The sequence below is a fragment of the Oncorhynchus clarkii genome, chromosome 9 (assembly GCF_045791955.1).
Source record: "Oncorhynchus clarkii lewisi isolate Uvic-CL-2024 chromosome 9, UVic_Ocla_1.0, whole genome shotgun sequence".
Taxonomy (NCBI): Eukaryota; Metazoa; Chordata; class Actinopteri; order Salmoniformes; family Salmonidae; genus Oncorhynchus; species Oncorhynchus clarkii.
In genome coordinates, this window is record NC_092155.1 from 13,813,089 (window position 1) to 13,832,673 (window position 19,585).

At 45.5% G+C, this 19,585-nt stretch overlaps 1 protein-coding gene and 1 non-coding gene across 7 annotated transcripts in view; one reads left to right on the top strand and one right to left on the bottom strand.

The window, feature by feature from the left end:
* The window catches only part of LOC139415920 (dynactin subunit 1-like), a 37,917-nt gene that overhangs the window by 13,502 nt on the left and 4,830 nt on the right, over window positions 1-19,585 (top strand). For all 6 annotated transcript variants that reach the window (XM_071164091.1, XM_071164088.1, XM_071164087.1 and 3 more), the window contains 15 exons: window positions 691-795; window positions 1,488-1,679; window positions 3,872-3,991; window positions 4,188-4,340; window positions 4,448-4,614; window positions 4,864-5,032; window positions 5,244-5,312; window positions 5,660-5,781; window positions 10,824-10,914; window positions 11,318-11,479; window positions 16,509-16,640; window positions 17,883-18,008; window positions 18,330-18,472; window positions 18,848-19,014; window positions 19,204-19,334. In XM_071164091.1, the coding sequence (XP_071020192.1) occupies window positions 691-795; window positions 1,488-1,679; window positions 3,872-3,991; window positions 4,188-4,340; window positions 4,448-4,614; window positions 4,864-5,032; window positions 5,244-5,312; window positions 5,660-5,781; window positions 10,824-10,914; window positions 11,318-11,479; window positions 16,509-16,640; window positions 17,883-18,008; window positions 18,330-18,472; window positions 18,848-19,014; window positions 19,204-19,334 (2,049 nt within the window). The remainder of the gene's footprint in view (window positions 1-690; window positions 796-1,487; window positions 1,680-3,871; window positions 3,992-4,187; window positions 4,341-4,447; window positions 4,615-4,863; window positions 5,033-5,243; window positions 5,313-5,659; window positions 5,782-10,823; window positions 10,915-11,317; window positions 11,480-16,508; window positions 16,641-17,882; window positions 18,009-18,329; window positions 18,473-18,847; window positions 19,015-19,203; window positions 19,335-19,585) is intronic.
* trnaa-ugc (transfer RNA alanine (anticodon UGC)) lies at window positions 141-211 on the bottom strand. The gene has a single exon. It is a non-coding gene; the product is annotated as a tRNA-Ala (tRNA).

Genomic DNA, 19,585 nt, shown 5'->3' on the forward strand with positions numbered 1-19,585 from the left:
AACATTTTGAAATGAATAGTTTTGGTAGATTGTTTTTCATTATTTTGACCTGCCCACGTTATTATTTACATTTGAGTCATTTAGCGGATGCTCATATCCAGAGGGACTTACAGTAGGGAGTGCATACATTTTTATATTGTTTCCCCGTGGGAATCGAACCCACATGCCTGGCGTTGCAAGCGCCATGCTCTACCAACTGAGCCACACGGGATCTAATTGGACAAGGAAGTGTAAACTCTTAACATAGCCTAATAGCTAGAAAGGTAGCTCCTAACACATTTTGACCAAGAAGGAGAGTGATGGAGTGCTGCATCAGATGACTTGGCCTCCACAATCACCTGACCTCAATCCAATTGAGATGGTTTGGACCGCAGAGGCCAGGAAAGGCAGCCAACAAGTGCTTAGCATATGTGGGAACTCCTTCAAGACTGTTGCAAAAGCATTCCTCATGCAGCTGGTTGAGAGAATGCCAAGAGTGTTCAAAGCTGTCATCAAAGCAAAGAGTGGCTACTTTGAAGAATCTAAAATATATTTTGATTTAACACTTTTTTTGTTTGTTTTCTACATGATTCCATATGTGTTATTTTATAGTTTTGATGTCTTCACTATTATTCTACAATGTGGAAAATCAAGAAAAACCCTTGAATGAGTAGGTGTGCCCAAAATTTTGACTGGTACTGTGTGTCCTAGGTGGATGCTGCTCTCGGGGCAGAGGAGATGGTAGAGACTCTAACTGAGAGGAATCTGGACCTGGAGGAGAAAGTTAGAGAGCTGAGAGAGACAGTCACTGACCTGGTGAGTTCAATCAACAATACCCCTGTCAACACTTACCTTAATGTCAACCCTGTTACCTTAATGTCAACCCTGTTACCATAATGTCAACCCTGTTACCATAATGTCAACCCTGTTACCATAATGTCAACCCTGTTACCATAATGTCAACCCTGTTACCATAATCTCAACCCTGTTACCATAATCTCAACCCTGTTACCATAATCTCAACCCTGTTACCATAATCTCAACCCTGTTACCATAATCTCAACCCTGTTACCATAATGTCAACCCTGTTACCATAATGTCAACCCTGTTACCATAATGTCAACCCTGTTACCATAATGTCAACCCTGTTACCATAATATCAACCCTGTGACCTTAATGTCAACACTGTTACCATAATGTCAACCCTGTTACCTTAATGTCAACTTTGATATCCATGTCAACTCCGTTACTTTGTATGCTTTGAGTAGTCAGTGATTTGTTGAGTCAACTCTGTTAGTATGTTTTGAATAACCAACTCTGTGTCAACTGTTTGCCCTTCATGTGGGTCCACGACATTGGCAAGGACACTGTTTTAGAGACAGAGAGACACCGTTTGTGTTTGAACCCTGTCTGTGCATGACTTTATACCTAAACCCCTGTCCACTCATCACTACACAACTACAGCTGCTCTGACCCTTAACCCGTCAACCCTGACCTTTCCCCTCCAGGAAGCGATCAACGAGATGAATGACGAGCTTCAGGAGAACAGCCGAGAGACAGAGATGGAGCTGAGGGAGCAGTTGGACCTGAACGGGGCCAGGGTGAGAGAGGCCCAGAAGAGAGTGGAGGCTGCTCAGGAGACTGTAGCAGACTACCAGCAGACCATCAACAAGTACCGCCAGCTCACTGCCAGCCTGCAGGTATGTACCGCCAGCTCACTGCCAGTCTGCATGTATGTACCACCAGCCTGCAGGTATGTACCACCAGCTCACTGCCAGCCTGCAGGTATGTACCTCCAGCTCACTGCCCATCTGCAGGTATGTACCACCAGCTCACTGCCAGCCTGCAGGTATGTACCTCCAGCTCACTGCCAGCCTGCAGGTATGTACCTCCAGCTCACTGCCAGTCTGCAGGTATGTACCGCCAGCTCACTGCCAGTCTGCATGTATGTACCACCAGCCTGCAGGTATGTACCACCAGCACACTGCCAGCCTGCAGGTATGTACCTCCAGCTCACTGCCAGTCTGCAGGTATGTACCACCAGCTCACTGCCAGTCTGCAGGTATGTACCTCCAGCTCACTGCCAGTCTGCAGGTATGTACCACCAGCTCACTGCCAGTCTGCAGGTATGTACCACCAGCTCACTGCCAGTCTGCAGGTATGTACCACCAGCTCACTGCCAGTCTGCAGGTATGTACCTCCAGCTCACTGCCAGTCTGCAGGTATGTACCTCCAGCTCACTGCCAGTCTGCAGATATGTACCTCCAGCTCACTGCCAGTCTGCAGGTATGTACCACCAGCTCACTGCCAGTCTGCAGGTATGTACCACCAGCTCACTGCCAGTCTGCAGGTATGTACCTCGAGCTCACTGCCAGTCTGCAGGTATGTACCTCCAGCTCACTGCCAGTCTGCAGGTATGTACCTCCAGCTCACTGCCAGTCTGCAGGTATGTATCACCAGCTCACTGCCAGTCTGCAGGTATGTACCTCCAGCTCACTGCCAGTCTGCAGGTATGTACCTCCAGCTCACTGCCAGTCTGCAGGTATGTACCTCCAGCTCACTGCCAGTCTGCAGGTATGTATCACCAGCTCACTGCCAGTCTGCAGGTATGTACCTCCAGCTCACTGCCAGTCTGCAGGTATGTACCACCAGCTCACTGCCAGTCTGCAGGTATGTACCTCCAGCTCACTGCCAGTCTGCAGGTATGTACCTCCAGCTCACTGCCAGTCTGCAGGTATGTACCTCCAGCTCACTGCCAGTCTGCAGGTATGTACCTCCAGCTCACTGCCAGTCTGCAGGTATGTACCTCCAGCTCACTGCCAGTCTGCAGGTATGTACCACCAGCTCACTGCCAGTCTGCAGGTATGTACCACCAGCTCACTGCCAGTCTGCAGGTATGTACCACCAGCTCACTGCCAGTCTGCAGGTATGTACCACCAGCTCACTGCCAGTCTGCAGGTATGTACCACCAGCTCACTGCCAGTCTGCAGGTATGTACCACCAGCTCACTGCCAGTCTGCAGGTATGTACCTCCAGCTCACTGCCAGTCTGCAGGTATGTACCACCAGCTCACTGCCAGTCTGCAGGTATGTACCTCCAGCTCACTGCCAGTCTGCAGGTATGTACCTCCAGCTCACTGCCAGTCTGCAGGTATGTACCACCAGCACACTGCCAGTCTGCAGGTATGTACCTCCAGCTCACTGCCAGTCTGCAGGTATGTACCACCAGCTCACTGCCAGTCTGCAGGTATGTACCTCCAGCTCACTGCCAGTCTGCAGGTATGTACCACCAGCACACTGCCAGTCTGCAGGTATGTACCTCCAGCTCACTGCCAGTCTGCAGGTATGTACCTCCAGCTCACTGCCAGTCTGCAGGTATGTACCTCCAGCTCACTGCCAGTCTGCAGGTATGTACCTCCAGCTCACTGCCAGTCTGCAGGTATGTACCACCAGCTCACTGCCAGTCTGCAGGTATGTACCACCAGCTCACTGCCAGCCTGCAGGTATGTACCTCCAGCTCACTGCCAGTCTGCAGGTATGTACCTCCAGCTCACTGCCAGTCTGCAGGTATGTACCTCCAGCTCACTGCCAGTCTGCAGGTATGTACCACCAGCTCACTGCCAGTCTGCAGGTATGGTTGGAAATCACAACTTCAGAGGAGTGTCAAAGAACATGCAATCAAAAGAATGACACTGAAAAACACTAACAAGCATGTTTAGTAGTTAAAACAATGGAAAGGTGAACTTGTTTGTCACACTTTGGGGTTTTAATAACTTCCTGAACACTTTCCTTTTAAGCAAAAAGGGGGAAGGTGTTAGGTGACAGTGGTTTATTTTGGTTGTTTGTATCTAAAGTGTGTGTGTGTGTGTGTGTGTGTGTGTGTGTGTGTCTAGGATGCCAACAAGGAACTGACCAGTGCTCAGAATGCCAACGCAGAGCAGGTCCAGCCTCCTCCACCAGCTGAGTTGTTTGACTTCAAGATCAAGTTCGCTGAGACCAAGGCCTACGCCAAGGTAAGGAACACAGAGCAGCAGGTTCTGGTGAAGACCCAGCTTGGGGTCCAACTGTCCCATTCAACACTTTGGGAGCATCATACCAGTCTGCCGATGTGCGTTTTGTTCCCAGAGAAACATGCATTGCATTTTAGTGTTAAATGTACAGGTGTGTGCTGTTATTGCAGATAAATAATGTGTGTGTGTGTGTCTCCAGGCCATAGAGATGGAGCTGAGGAAGATGGAGGTGGGCCAGGCCAACAGACAGGTGTCTCTCCTCACATCCTTCATGCCCGACTCCTTCCTGCGTCACGGTGGAGACCACGACTGTATCCTGGTGCTGCTGCTCATACCAAGACTCATCTGCAAGGTACATTGAGAGAGGGGAACAGTAACAGGTTCAACATTTGACTAGGAGTGTGTCTGCTTGTTTGTCTGTTTTCAAGATGCCAAATGTATGTTCCCCCCTCCCTCTAGGCTGAGTTGATCAGTAAGCAGGCCCAGGAGAAGTTTGATCTGAACGGTAACCCCGTGGAGAGGACTGGGGTGAAGATGAGAGGACCACCTGGAGAGCAGCTCAGCTTCGCTTCAGGACTGGTCTACTCTCTCACCCTGCTGCAGGCCACGCTGCACAAATACCAACAGTAAGGCCAAGTGTGTCTGTCTCTCTCTGCCACTACTAAATAGTAAGGAAAACCATGAAGGAGTTATCTTTTAGATTCTGAATAACTTTCTGTCTTAATTAGTAAGAGTAAGTGTACTGTGAATCTGACATACCCTATGTTACACTCAAAAGATACTACCAGCTCATTGGACAGTCTGCTTTCTCTCGTCTGTGGCTGTTGTCAGACTAGTGTCATTTACTTCATCCATCAAATATTCTCTCCCTCTAGAGCTCTGAACTGCTGCAGTGTGCAGGTGTATACGCAGATGGGGACTCTCTACTCAGAGATGAGTGTCCATGAGCGTTCCCTCGACTTCTTCATTGACCTGCTGCACAAAGACCAGCTGGATGAGACTGTACACGTGGAGCCTCTCACCAAGGCCATCAAGTACTACCAGGTTAGTACCACGCACGGATTCACACACACACTCTCTTCATATGCACTCGATGGCACACCTGACGGAGAGACGAAAACACTCGACCACACGCTATACACTGTCAACTCAACACCGATGAAACACATTATCAAGCCTCATCAATTTTAAGAATAAATACAACTCCAGATTGTGTGAGGCCTTGATTGATGTACCAATTTGTTTTATGTTACAGCAACTGTACAGCATCCACCTAGCTGAGCAGACTGAAGACTGCACCGTGCAGCTGGCTGATCACATCAAGGTAAAACTGTTGTGTACTGAAGAAAGTAAACCTCTCTAGGCCATGTTAAGGTCTTTCCTCCCTTCCTTGAGGTAATCAAGATTTCTAACAGGCCCCTAGTCTTTTCTAGGTTCAGTAACCAACATTGTTTAACTAAACTCAATTTGACTTTTTGATGTCTGACCTCTAGATCATTCAGTGTGTTGGATTGTATGGGGGCTGATGGCCTTCCTACACAACTGACTGCCTCTCTGTGCTCGCTGTGTGTGTCGCCCTCTGTGTGTGTCGCCCTCTGTGTGTGTCGCCCTCTGTGTGTGTCGCCCTCTCTGTGTGTGTCGCCCTCTCTGTGTGTGTTTGTCTGTGTGTAGTTCATCCAGAGTGCGTTGGACTGTATCAGTGCTGAGGTGGTGCGTCTCAGGGCTTTCCTGCAGCCGGGACAGGAGGGGCTGGCTCTGAACATCCTTCTGAAGGACCTGGACACCACGTGCAGGTCTGATATTTAATAATATTATTTCCATGTACTGTACCAGTCACAAGTTTAGAAAATAGTAAAAAGAAAGAAAAACCCTTGAATGAGTCTAAACCTTTGACTGGTACTGTATATATATTTTCGCAGACCCCTGGTTGAATACCCCTGATATAGCGATTTCTTCCAACCTAGGAAGTTTACCATGCTTGTGGTACTGCTTATGTTTAGGAGGCAGCCGCTCCACAGGTGACATGGCTCTATGTGTATTTTTCTATTCTATAAATCAGACTTTTAAGACCTTTGCGACGTATGTGTTTATAAAAAGTAACATACAATGTGATATGACATGCTATTCTATAAAATAATTTCTCCGTAATTAATATTACCTGATTGAGCCAATCATGTAAATGTAATTAACTAGAGTCGGGCACCACAAAATAATATTTATAGAGCTGTTATCTTACGAATAAACTCTTAAAGACCTAGTAATATTTTACATCAATAGCAGTCAATATTAATCGTCATCTTAATGCAGTCTCATCTGAAAGTTGTAAATTCTTAGATATCTGCGCGAACCCTGGCTAACAAGTTGAATCAGCAATACAAAATTGGGTTTAATTATTTATTTACTAAATACCTAACTAATCACACAGAATTACACATACACAATTAAATCATAACTTGATTACAAATTACGTCATAAAGGAAAACGTCCCTTGCGGGCGGAACAGATATGACAGCTTGTTACACAAAAGAAAAGGGGCTGGGTTTGAGTGAAAGAGCGGGAAGACTGAGTAACAAAGGCCGAAGCTGTGCTATCGTAAATATAGTATCTTATGCATTCTAAATTACCGCCCCTTTTGGAAAAGGAAAATGCAATAAATATTTACTCTGAGCTTTGGAAGGTTGGTGGAAGATGGAAGGCCGTGTTGCCAAACCGAGTCCTTTGTCCTTTGAAGAATGTCTGGTTGTCAATTGGATACATTGTAGTAGCGTCGTTGTGTGATAGACGGGATACTCTGTCTGTTCCTTCCTAGACGTTGCTAACTCAACGGCTAGGAGGTATCACTTCTGTATTGAATAAGAGTTCAAAGTTCATACCATTCGCCACCAAAGCTTACGCTGATGTTGGCTTTGTTCTGTAGTTATTATCTGAACCATTCTGACATCAGACCGTCGTCCTACATCCTCGGAACAGGAGGTTATATTGTCGTCAAGGGCTTATATAGGAAGGGAGAGGAGGGCGTGTTTGAAAAGTTTTATAGCCCATGTCCCTTCACAGGGGTGGGCCACTGATTGAGCAGAGCCCTATCTTATGAAAACCCAAATCTCACATTTTAGAAGCTAAAATCACATTTCATCCCATCACGAATAATTTCATATTCAAACATTTAAATTGAACAACAATTCCACGTGAATCCGATAACTCTGATGTGTAGACTTTCCATTGTAGAGTTTACGTCATCTTATCATTGATGAGAATGTCTCAGATGACAACCGAACTGACATCATATTCATTAAGTACCACCGCATGTGTTCCATTGGTCGGATTACCAGAATATAGTTCATTTTCCCCCACCTTCTGATGTTCCCAGAATCTCTATATTAACCAAGGGGTTTGCAAATGTAACCTCAGTAGGGTAGAAAGAGGAGAAAGGGGGGAAGAGGTATTTATGACTGTCATAAACCTAACCCCCAGGCCAACGTCATGACAAATGTTATTTGTTTTGTATTTGAAAATCATTACTGTATGTCGAATAAATTACAGTGTGTATTTAACAATCAAGGCTATGTAAATATTTTCAAAGGAACTGCAAGGAAATAAATGATAAAAAGATATATACAGTACCAGTCACCAGTTTAGACACACACTTATTCCAGGGTTTTTCTTTATTTTTACTATTTTCTACATTGTAGAATAATAGTGAAGACAAACTATGAAAGAACACATATGGAATTATGTAGTAACCAAAAAAGTTGTTAAAATATATTTTGATTTGTAGATTTGAGATTCTTCAACGTAGACACTCTATGCCTTGATGACAGCTTTGCACACTCTTGCCATTCTCTCAACCAGCTTCCCACATATGCTGAGCACTTGTTGGCTGCTTTTCCTTCACTCTGCGGTCCAACTCATCCCAAACCATCTCAATTGGGTTGAGGTCAGGTGATTGTTAAGGCCAGGTCATCTGATGCAGCACTCCATCACTATCCTTCTTGGTCAAATTGCCCTTACACAGACTGGAGGTGTGTTGGGTCATTGTCCTGTTGAAAAACAAATGATAGCCCCACTAAGCAAAAACCAGATGGGGTGGCATATACAGTTGAAGTCGGAAGTTTACATACACCTTAGCCAACTACATTTAAACTCAGTTTTTCACAATTCCTGACATTTAATCTGAGTAAAAAATCCCTGTTTTAGGTCCGTTAGGATCACCACTTTATTTTAAGAATGTGAAATGTCAGAATAATAGTAGACAGAATTATTTATTTCAGCTTTTATTTCTTTCATCACATTCCCAGTGGGTCAGAAGTCTACATACACTCAATTAGTATTTGGTAGCATTGCCTTCAAATTGTTTAACTTGGGTCAAACATTTCGGGTAGCCTTCTCCATCTTCCCACAATAAGTTGGGTGAATGTTGGCCCATTCCTCCTGACAGAGCTGGTGTAACTGAGTCAGGTTTGTAGGCCTCCTTGCTCGCATACACTTTTTCTATAGGATTGAGATCAGGGCTTTGTGATGGCCACTACAATACCTTGACTTTGTTGTCCTTAAGCCATTTTGCCACAACTTTGAAGTAGGCTTGGGGTCATTGTCCATTTGGAAGACCCAATTGTGACCAAGCTTTAACTTCCTGACTTATGTCTTGTTGTTTCTTCAATATATCCACGTAATTTTCCTGCCTCATGATGCCATCTATTTTGTGAAGTGCACCAGTTCCTCCTGCAGCAAAGCACCCCCACAACATGATGCTGCCACCCCCATGCTTCATGGTTGGGATGGTGTTTTTCAGCTTGTAAGCCTCCCCCTTTTTCTTACAAACATAACAATGGTCACTATGGCCAAACAGTTCTGTTTCTGTTTCATCAGACCAGAGGACATTTCTCCAGAAAGTACGATCTTTGTCCCCATGTGCAGTTTTAAACCGTAGTCTGGCTTTTTTATGGCGGTTTTGGAGCAGTGGCTTCTTCCTTGCCTAGCGGCCTTTCAGGTTATGTCGATATAGGACTCGTTTTACTGTGGATATAAACACTTTTGTACCTGTTTCCTCCAGCATCTTCACAAGGTCCTTTGCTGCTGTTCTGGGATTGATCTGCACTTTTCGCACCAAAGTACGTTCATCTCTAGGAGACAGAACGTGTCTCCTTCCTGAGCGGTATGATGGCTGCGTGGTCCCATTTTGTTTATACAGATGAACGTGGTACCTTCAGGCATTTGGAAATTGCTCCCAAGGATGAACCAGACTTGTGGAGGTCTACAATTTCTCTTCTGAGGTCTTGGCTGATTTCTTTTGATTTTCCCATGATGTCAAGCAAAGAGGCACTGAGTTTGAAGGTAGGCCTTGAAATGCATCCACAGGTACACCTCCAATTGTCTCAAATTATGTCAATTAGCCTATCAGAAGCATCCAAAGCCATGACATAGTTTTCTGGAATTTTCCAAGCTGTTTAAAGGCACAGTCAACTTAGTGTATGCACATTTCAGACCCACTGGTATTGTGATACAGTAAGTTATAAGTGAAGTTATCTGTCTGTAAACAATTGTTGGAAAAATTACTTGTCATGCACAAAGTAGATGTTTCTAACCGACTTGCCGAAACTATAGTTTGTTAATTCGAAATTTGTGGAGTGGTTGAAAAACTAGCTTTAATGACTCCAACCTAAGTGTATGTAAACTTCCGACTTCAACTGTAACTGCAGAATGCTGTGATAGCCATGCTGGTTAAGTGTGCCTTGAATTCTAAATAAATCACACAGTGCCACCAGGAAAGCACCATCACACCACCTCCTCCATGCTTCACGGTGGGAAACACGCATGCAGAGATCATCCATTCACCTACTCTGCGTCTGACGAAGACACGGCGGTTGGAACCAAAAATCTAAAATTTGGACTCATCGAACTAAGGACAGATTGCCACCAGTCTAATGTCCATTGCTCGTGTTTCTTGACCCAAGCAAGTCTTCTTATTGGTGTCCTTTTAGTAGTGGTTTCTTTGCAGCAATTCAACCATGAAGGACTGATTCACACAGTCTCCTCTGAACAGTTGATGTTGAGATGTCTGTTACTTGAACTCTGAAGCATTTATTTGGGCTGCAATCAGAGGTGCAGTTAATTCTAATGAACTTGTCCTCTGCAGCAGAGGTAACTCTGGGTCTTCACGGTCCTCATGAGAGCCAGTTTCATCATAGTGTTTGATGGTTTTCCGACTTCACTTGAAGAAATGTTCAAAGTTCTTAAATGTCTGGATTGACTGTCCTTCATGTCTTAAAGTAATGATGGACTGTCATTTCTCTTTGCTTATTTGAGCTGTTCTTGCCATAATATGGACTTCGTATTTTACCAAATAGGGCTTTCTTCCGTATTCCATCCCTACCTTGTCACAACACAACTGATTGGCTCAAACGGATTAAGGAATTAAGGAAATAAATTCCTTAACACCTGTTAATTTAAATGTATACCAGGTGACTACCTAATGAAGCTGGTTGAGAGAATGGCAAGAGTGCAAAGCTGTCATCAGGGTAAAGGGTGACTACTTTGAAGAATCTCGAATATAAAATATATTTAATTTTTGTAACACTTTTTTTTTGGTTGCTAAATGATTCCACGTGTTTCATCATTTCGATGTCTTCACTATCATTCTACAATGTAAAAAATAGTACAAATAAAGAAAAATCCTTGAATGAGTAGGTGTGTCCAAACTGTTGACTGTGTGTGTGTGTGTGTGTGTGTGTGTGTGTGTGTGTGTGTGTGTGTGTGTGTGTGTGTGTGTGTGTGTGTGTGTGTGTGTGTGTGTGTGTGTGTGTATATATTATCTATCTCTGTTATTTACCTTCTGCAGTGACATCAAACAGTTCTGTAAGAAGATCAGACGCAGGATGCCAGGGACCGATGTACCAGGGGTGCCAGCTGCTCTGTCTTTTGGAGCTCCGGTATGTGACTAGCGCTATGCTTAGGCCTTACGTTTAGGTTGGAGAGTCTTGGCTTTGTTAAGTGTTTCACAGTATCTTTGGAGCCCCAGTATGAACAACATTTTGTAGGTCTTGTGCGTAACCCAAACCCAGTGGGTCCATACATGCGAACATTAGCCAATTTCAAGTCATTGACGTAGTTGCATGTGATAGAACGCTACATGTTAGCTGTGACCATCAAGTAACCTGGCACACTTAGCCCTATGCTAACAACACCAGCTGGCCTTGACTATTGGCTGGCGTTTGGAGCACAGAGCCTAGTGTTTACACTTATCTCATAAACTACATTAATGCAACTGTCAACTTTGTGGAGGTGGAAATACTCTGAGAATGTGTGACTGACAGCTCTGTGGACCAATGGCAGGTGTCGGAGACGCTGACGGACTGCAGGCGTCAGCTGACGCGGGTGGTCGCCGTGCTACAGGAGGTGGCTGCGGCGGGGGCACAGATGGTCGCTCCCCTCGGGGAGCAGGAGGGGCTCAACGCTCTAAAACTGGATGATGTGGCCTTCAAGGCTGTTGAACAGGTACTATATACGGCACACACTTGTTAGCTCCCGGAGCTAATTCTTCTTGATCAATGTGGACGACCTGTCTGTCACACAATACAGTAACCATAGGCTACATGTACACTACATGACCAAAAGTATGTGGACACCTGCTCGTCTAACATCTCATTCCAAAATCATGGGCATTAATATAGAGTTGGTCCCACCCTTTGCTGCTGTAAAAGCCTCCACTCTCTGGGAAGGCTTTCCACTAGATATTGGAACATTGTTGCGGGGACTTGCTTCCATTCAGCCACAAGACCATTAGTGAGGTTGGGCACTGATGTTGGGCGATTAGGCCTAGCTCGCATTCGGCGTTCCAATTCATCCCAAAGGTGTTTAGTGGGATCTCGACAAACTATCTGTATGGTCCTTACTTTGTGCACGAGGACATTGTCACTTCTCAAACTGTTGGCACAAGGTTAGGAGCACAGAATTGTCTAGAATGTCATTGTATGCTGTAGCGTTAAGATTTCTCTTCACTGGAACAAAGGGGCCTGGCCCAAACCATAAAATACAGCCCCAGACCATTATTCCTCCTCCACCAAACTTTACAACTGGCACTAGGGTTGAATATTTTCTCTGTATTTTACTAATGTTCCATCCTGAGAATAAATCACTTTTCTCCCGGGTAATCCGGTATTTCCCGGTAAACCGGGAGTGTCAAACCTGACACTACCTTGGCCTGATGAGCCATATATAATAATAGATGTTATGATCCCTACATTAACAACATTTAATGAGCCCAAAAAATCCCAAATGTTTGTGCCATTATCCATTTCATACTGTAAATCAAATCAAATTGTATTAGTCACATGCGCCGAATACAACAGGTGTAGTAGACCTTACAGTGAAATGCTTACTTACAGGCTCTAACCAATAGTGCAAAAAAGGTATTAGGTGAACAATAGGTAAGTAAAAAAATAAAAACAACAGGAAAAAGACAGTGGAAAATAACAATAGCAAGGCTGCACACAGTAACGAGGCTATAAAAGGCCACATTACACGCCACAGAAAAACAAAAGCCCATAGATGTTTGCTCTCTTGGGTAAATAAATTAAACTAGCGCCAGTAGGCTAATCTTTTTGACTGTGGATTGAATTATATGGACTGGAATTATGGACTTCATTCAAACTATGATAAATCAGAAGAGAACATGCGATTCTGGTCCCACGAATGCGGCCTACAAATTAGTACAGGCTAGTGAATTTGATTTTAATTTTGAAATATAATAGGGCCTATTCGTATAATTCATAGGCTGACGTGTATATGTACAGTGGGGCAAAAGTTCAAGTTCTCTCACTTAAAAAGATGAGAGGCCTGTAATGTTCATCATAGGTACACATCAACTATGACAGACAAAATGAGAAAAAAAATCCAGAAAATCACATTGTAGGATTTTTAATGAATTTATTTGCAAATTATGGTGGAAAATAAGTATTTGGTCACCTACAAACAAGCAAGATTTCTGGCTCTCACAGACCTGTAACTTCTTCTTTAAGAGGCTCCTCTGTCCTCCACTCGTTACCTGTATTAATGGCACCTGTTTGAACTTGTTATCAGTATAAAAGACACCTGTCCACAACCTCAAACAGTCACACTCCAAACTCCACTATGGCCAAGACCAAAGAGCTGTCAAAGGACACCAGAAACAAAATTGTAGACCTGCACCAGGCTGGGAAGACTGAATCTGCAATAGGTAAGCAGCTTGGTTTGAAGAAATCACCTGTGGGAGCAATTATTAGGAAATGTAAGACATACAAGACCACTGATAATCTCCCTCGATCTGGGGCTCCATGCAAGATCTCACCCCGTGGGGTCAAAATGATCACAAGAACGGTGAGCAAAAATCCCAGAACCACACGGGGGGACCTAGTGCAGAGACCTACCTGCAGAGAGCTGGGACCAAAGTAACAAAGCCTACCATCAGTAACACACTACGCCGCCAGGGACTCAAATCCTGCAGTGCCAGACGTGTCCCCCTGCTTAAGCCAGTACATGTCCAGGCCCGTCTGAAGTTTGCTAGAGCGCATTTGGATGATCCAGAAGTATGATTGGGAGAATGTCATATGGTCAGATGAAACCAAAATATAACTTTTTGGCAAAAACTCAACTCGTCGTGTTTGGAGGACAAAGAATGCTGAGTTGCATCCAAAGAACACCATACCTACTGTGAAGCATGGGGGTGGAAACATGCTTTGGGGCTGTTTTTCTGCAAAGGGACCAGGACAACTGATCCGTGTAAAGGAAAGAATGAATGGGGCCATGTATCGTGAGATTTTGAGTGAAAACCTCCTTCCATCAGCAAGGGCATTGAAGATGAAACGTGGCTGGGTCTTTCAGCATGACAATGATCCCAAATACACCGCCCGGGCAACGAAGGAGTGGCTTCGTAAGAAGCATTTCAAGGTCCTGGAGTGGCCTAGCCAGTCTCCAGATCTCAACCCCATAGAAAATCTTTGGAGGGAGTTGGAAGTCCGTGTTGCCCAGCAACAGCCCCAAAACATCACTGCTCTAGAGAAGATGTGCATGGAGGAATGGGCCAAAATACCAGCAACAGTGTGTGAAAACCTTGAAGACTTACAGAAAACGTTTGACCTCTGTCATTGCCAACAAAGGGTATATAACAAAGTATTGAGAGAAACTTTTGTTATTGACCAAATACTTATTTTCCACCATAATTTGCAAATAAATTCATCAAAAATCCTACAATGTGATTTTCTGGATTTGTTTTCTCATTTTGTCTGTCATAGTTGAAGTGTACCTATGATGAAAATTACAGGCCTCTCTCATCTTTTTAAGTGGGAGAACTTGCACAATTGGTGGCTGACTAAATACTTTTTTGCCCCACTGTATATATCATAATATTTCCCCTTAATGTTATAAGCCTACCTCCTCTTTCGCTCTCTTTTTGCTTCATTCCTTCCTCGCTTTCAACAGTTAAATGAAATACGTTTTGTTGTCCTTCCTCATTCTAATGACGTCCTTGAATAATATAGGACTAAAATTAGATGTAGAAGGCTTTCACTTCTCTCCACAAAGATTTGAATGGTTATGGGTCTGAGTAAATAACTGCTCTATCCTACTGCCATCACGCATTCGTTCTTCTTTCAAACTAAACCCACACAGTGATTTTTCTATTGGCTGTATAAATCATTTCCAACTTAACAAATATTTTATATCAATAAAAGCAGTGTAATTCCACCATATTCAATAGACTTGAGGTCTACTAGTGAAATCGTCTATTGGTATAAGAAATAAAATTATAAATATAAATTATATCCAACAAGCTATTCTCGTCTAGCTTTTCCCAAATGGGACTCCAAGAGCACTCATTTTAAAGAAGAGAAGAAGAAAAGAAGTGTACTCTTTAAAATGAACAAAAAAAACAAGGTGACCCCCGAAAGCCAGATGGAGATAGATGCCATTCGGCCTTTATGTTACTGTATCATAGGCTATGCTGCAGCAAATGTAGGCCTACCTGTCACAAGAAAGGTTACCATGATGAGATGATACTCTAGGTCTACATGCATTGTGTACTGCGCTCCGTACTGAGATGGTCTGTCCCCACCCTGAGCGTTGATTCATCATGCAGAGGTTGTAGGTAAGGATCGGACTCTTTTCTTTTCGACTAAAATGACATACCCAAATCTAACTGTCTGTAGCTCAGGTCCTGAAGCAAGGATATGCATATTCTCGGTACCAAAGGGAACACTTTGAAGTTTGTGGAAATTTGAATGTAATGTAGGAGAATATAACACATTAGATCTGGTAAAAGATAATACAAAGAAGAAAACATGCATTTTTTTTTCATCTTTGAAATTAAAGAGAAAGGCCAGAATGTATTATTGCCCATTAGGGTTGAATGTCGGGAACCCGGTTACCGAGATTTACCGTCCAAAACTACTCCCTTTTCCTGGGATAAATAACTGGGCGAAACCGGTAAATTATAATAAATTATTTACATGAACAGCATGGTGTGAAATGGAACTGTTAAACCTCTACAGGATCGGTGTCCCCAAACTTAGATTTGTCCGTTGGACTGACAGATGGTGAAGCGTGATTCATCACTCCAGAGAACGTGTTTCCACTGCTCCAGAGTCCAATGGCAGCGAGCTTTACACCACTCCAGCCAACACCATGTGCAATGCCAAGCGATCTTAGGCTTGTGTGTGGCTGCTCGGCCATGGAAACCCATTTCATGAAGCTCCCGACAAACAGTTATTGTGCTGGCGTTGCCTCTAGAGGCAGTTTGGAACTCGGTATTGAGTGTTGCAACCAAAGACAGATGATTCTTATGCGCTAATTGCTTAAACACTCTGTGGTCCTGTTCTGTGAGCTTGTGTGGCCTACCACTTCACAGCTGAGTCGTTGTTGCTCCTAGGTGTTCCCACTTCACAATAACAGCACCTAGAGTTGACAAGGTCAGCTCTAGCAGGAAATAAATTTGATGAACTGACTTGTTTGAAATGTGGCATCCTATGATAGTACCACGCTGAAAGTCACTGAACTCTTCAGTAAGGCCATTCTACTGCCAATGTTTGTCTATGGAGATTGCATGGCGGTGCTCTCGATTTTATACGCCTGTCAGCAAGGGGTGTGGCTGAAATAGCCAAATCCACTTATTATGAGGGGTGTCCACATACAAAAGTATCTATAGTGTAGTAATGACAAATGTCCTTACATATGTTAGGTAACACACCGCTCTCCTCCCTCCCTCCACCGCTCTCCTCCCTCCCTCCACCTCTCTCCTCCCTCCTTCTACCTCTCTCCTCCCTCCCTCCCTCCACCGCTCTCCTCCCTCCCTCCGTCTACTTCTCTACCTCCCTCCCTCCCTCCTCCAGGCTCCCCCAGTAGAGGCTCGTACAAGCATTTCGCTACACTCGCATTAACATCTGCTAACCATGTGTATGTGACAAATAAAATTTGATTTGATTTGATTTGATTTATATTGATGAAGAGTTGGTCCTCTTGGTTAATTCTCTCTCTCTCTCTTCCCCCCCTCCAGGTGTATGGGTCCCAAGGTCTAAACCCCCATGAGTGTCTGCGTCAGTCCTGCAGCGCTGTCATCTCCACCATGAACAAGATGGCCACTGCCATGCAGGAGGGAGAGTATGATGCTGAGAGACCACAGGGAAAGGTACAGATAGATCTCTATGCAGGAGGGAGAGTATGATGCTGAGAGACCACAGGGAAAGGCACAGATAGATCTCCATGCAGGAGGGAGAGTATGATGCTGAGAGACCACAGGATGCTGAGGGACCACAGGGAAAGGGACAGATGGATCTCCATGTAGGAGGGAAAGTATGATGCTGAGAGACCACAGGATGCTGAGGGACCACAGGGAAAGGTACAGATGGATCTCCATGTAGGAGGGAAAGTATGATGCTGAGAGACCACAGGATGCTGAGGGACCACAGGGAAAGGGACAGATGGATCTCCATGTAGGAGGGAAAGTATGATGCTGAGAGACCACAGGATGCTGAGGGACCACAGGGAAAGGGACAGATGGATCTCCATGTAGGAGGGAAAGTATGATGCTGAGAGACCACAGGGAAAGGTACAGATAGATCTCCATGCAGGAGGGAGAGTATGATGCTGAGGGACCACAGGATGCTGAGGGACCACAGGGAAAGGCACAGATAGATCTCCATGCAGGAGGGAGAGTATGATGCTAAGGGACCACAGGATGCTGAGGGACCACAGGGAAAGGGATAGATAGATCTCCATGCAGGAGGGAGAGTATGATGCTGAGGGACCACAGGGAACGGGATAGATAGATCTCCATGCAGGAGGGAGAGTATGATGCTGAGGGACCACAGGGAACGGGATAGATAGATCTCCATATAGCAGCTCTATTAGAAAAGGCATCTTATCAGTTTGGAGTTAGATGCTACAAAAGGACCTTCTCCCTGGGGGGTATGAGACTGGGGGGGTTATGGCTGGAGACTGACTTCCTCCTTTACCAGCCGTTCAAAACGAACAATACTATATATTACATCTGGAACATGTCATGAAATAAACTCTAGTTTATTTCATGACATTGACATTCTCTCTCCCCTCTTCTTACCTGTTTCTCCCATCACACTCCCTCTACCGCTCTCCTCCCTCCCTCCACCGCTCTCCTCCCTCCCTCCACCGCTCTCCTCCCTCCCTCCACCGCTCTCCTCCCTCCCTCCACCGCTCTCCTCCCTCCCTCCACCGCTCTCCTCCCTCCCTCCACCGCTCTCCTCCCTCCCTCCACCGCTCTCCTCCCTCCACCTCTCTCCTCCCTCCCTCCACCTCTCTCCTCCCTCCTTCTACCTCTCTCCTCCCTCCCTCCCTCCACCGCTCTCCTCCCTCCCTCCGTCTACTTCTCTACCTCCCTCCCTCCCTCCTCCAGGCTCCCCCAGTAGAGGCTCGTGCAGCAGCACTCAGGGCAGAGATCACTGATGCAGAGGGCCTGGGAGTCAAACTGGAAGACAGAGACACTGTCATCAAGGAGCTCAAGAAGTCACTTAAGATCAAGGTAGGGACATGTCTATATTTCTCTGTTCTTACACACACATGCACCACACCACTCCAGTCATTATCATCCTTCTTCTTATACACATTCACACATTTTCCTCCACATGCACCCATCTTTCACCTCACCTGTCTCCCTCCCTCTGGTCTCCATCCCTCTGGTCTCCCTCCCTCTGGTCTCCCTCCCTCTGGTCTCCCTCCCTCTGGTCTCCCTCCCTCTGGTCTCCCTCCCTCTGGTCTCCCTCCCTCTGGTCTCCCTCCCTCTGGTCTCCCTCCCTCTGGTCTCCCTCCCTCCGGTCTCCCTCCCTCCTGTCTCCCTACCCAGGGAGAGGAGTTGAGTGAAGCCCACGTCCGTCTCAGTCTCCTGGAGAAGAAGCTGGACACGTCGACTAAAGACGCAGACGAACGTGTAGAGAAGATCCAGACCAAACTGGATGAGACCCTGGCCCTGCTCAAGAAGAAAGAGAAGTAAGACTGAACTGTTTGGAAGTAGGACGTTATTGTTATAGAATGTGCAGTAAAGCGGTGCATATGTCCAACACTGTCTCCTAGGTATTCACTACAGAGACTATAGCGTTCTGGACTATTGTGAAATGGAAGAGGACTGGACAGGTGTAAGATTTCCTCTAGCCTATCAGAGGGCTAGGTGGCGCCGCGATCACCATATTGTTAAACCTGTCAGTTCTCCAGTGAGACTAAGGGTTGTTTTTGTTTTAAACCCCCCCCCCCCCCCCACACACACACACACACCCCACACACACACACACACACACACACACACACACACACACACACACACACACACACACACACACACACACACACACACACACACACACACAGGGAGTTTGAGGAGACCATGGACGCCCTGCAGGCAGACATCGACCAGCTGGAGGCAGAGAAGGCGGAGCTGAAGCAGCGTCTCTCCAGCCAATCAAAGAGCACCATCGAGGGCCTCAGGGCCCCGCCTGCCTCGGGCATCGCCTCCATTGTCACGGGATCCGCCGGAGGTGAGGCTCCTGAGTCGTCTGATCCCTCACCTCACACACCTTAGTACACGCCACCTGTTATACCTGGCTCGTCATTCATACTATACATATTCCTAATGTTTTTACTGTTTTGTTGTTCTTTTACCTTTTTATCTCACAAGATTTCGTTTTATTTCTCAATTCTTTCTCCCCCCCCACCCCTTTCTCCAGCCGCTCTTGCCCCGGGAGCAGGGGGTCTGTCTGGGCCCATGCAGGTGGTGGACTCCCCTCTCCTCCGCCAGCAGGTGGAGGCTCAGAGACTGGGTATCAAACACCTGAAGAACGAGAACAATAGACTCAAGGTCAGAACACCGCAGGGAACTGACTCCTCTCTTTGTGTGTGTGTCACTAAGTCTCATCGTCTCTCTATTCAGTCCTAATCCAAATATGGATCAATGCTTTCTTTCTTGTTTCCAGATCACGTCTGTGTTGTATGTGGTTCATTGAATAGTGTAGTCATGGATACATTGTCAGAAGTTGTTGATATTTGTATGTTTCGGGCTCATAGTTAACCGACTGTGTGCCTGTCTCTATTGATAACTCTCTGTATCTT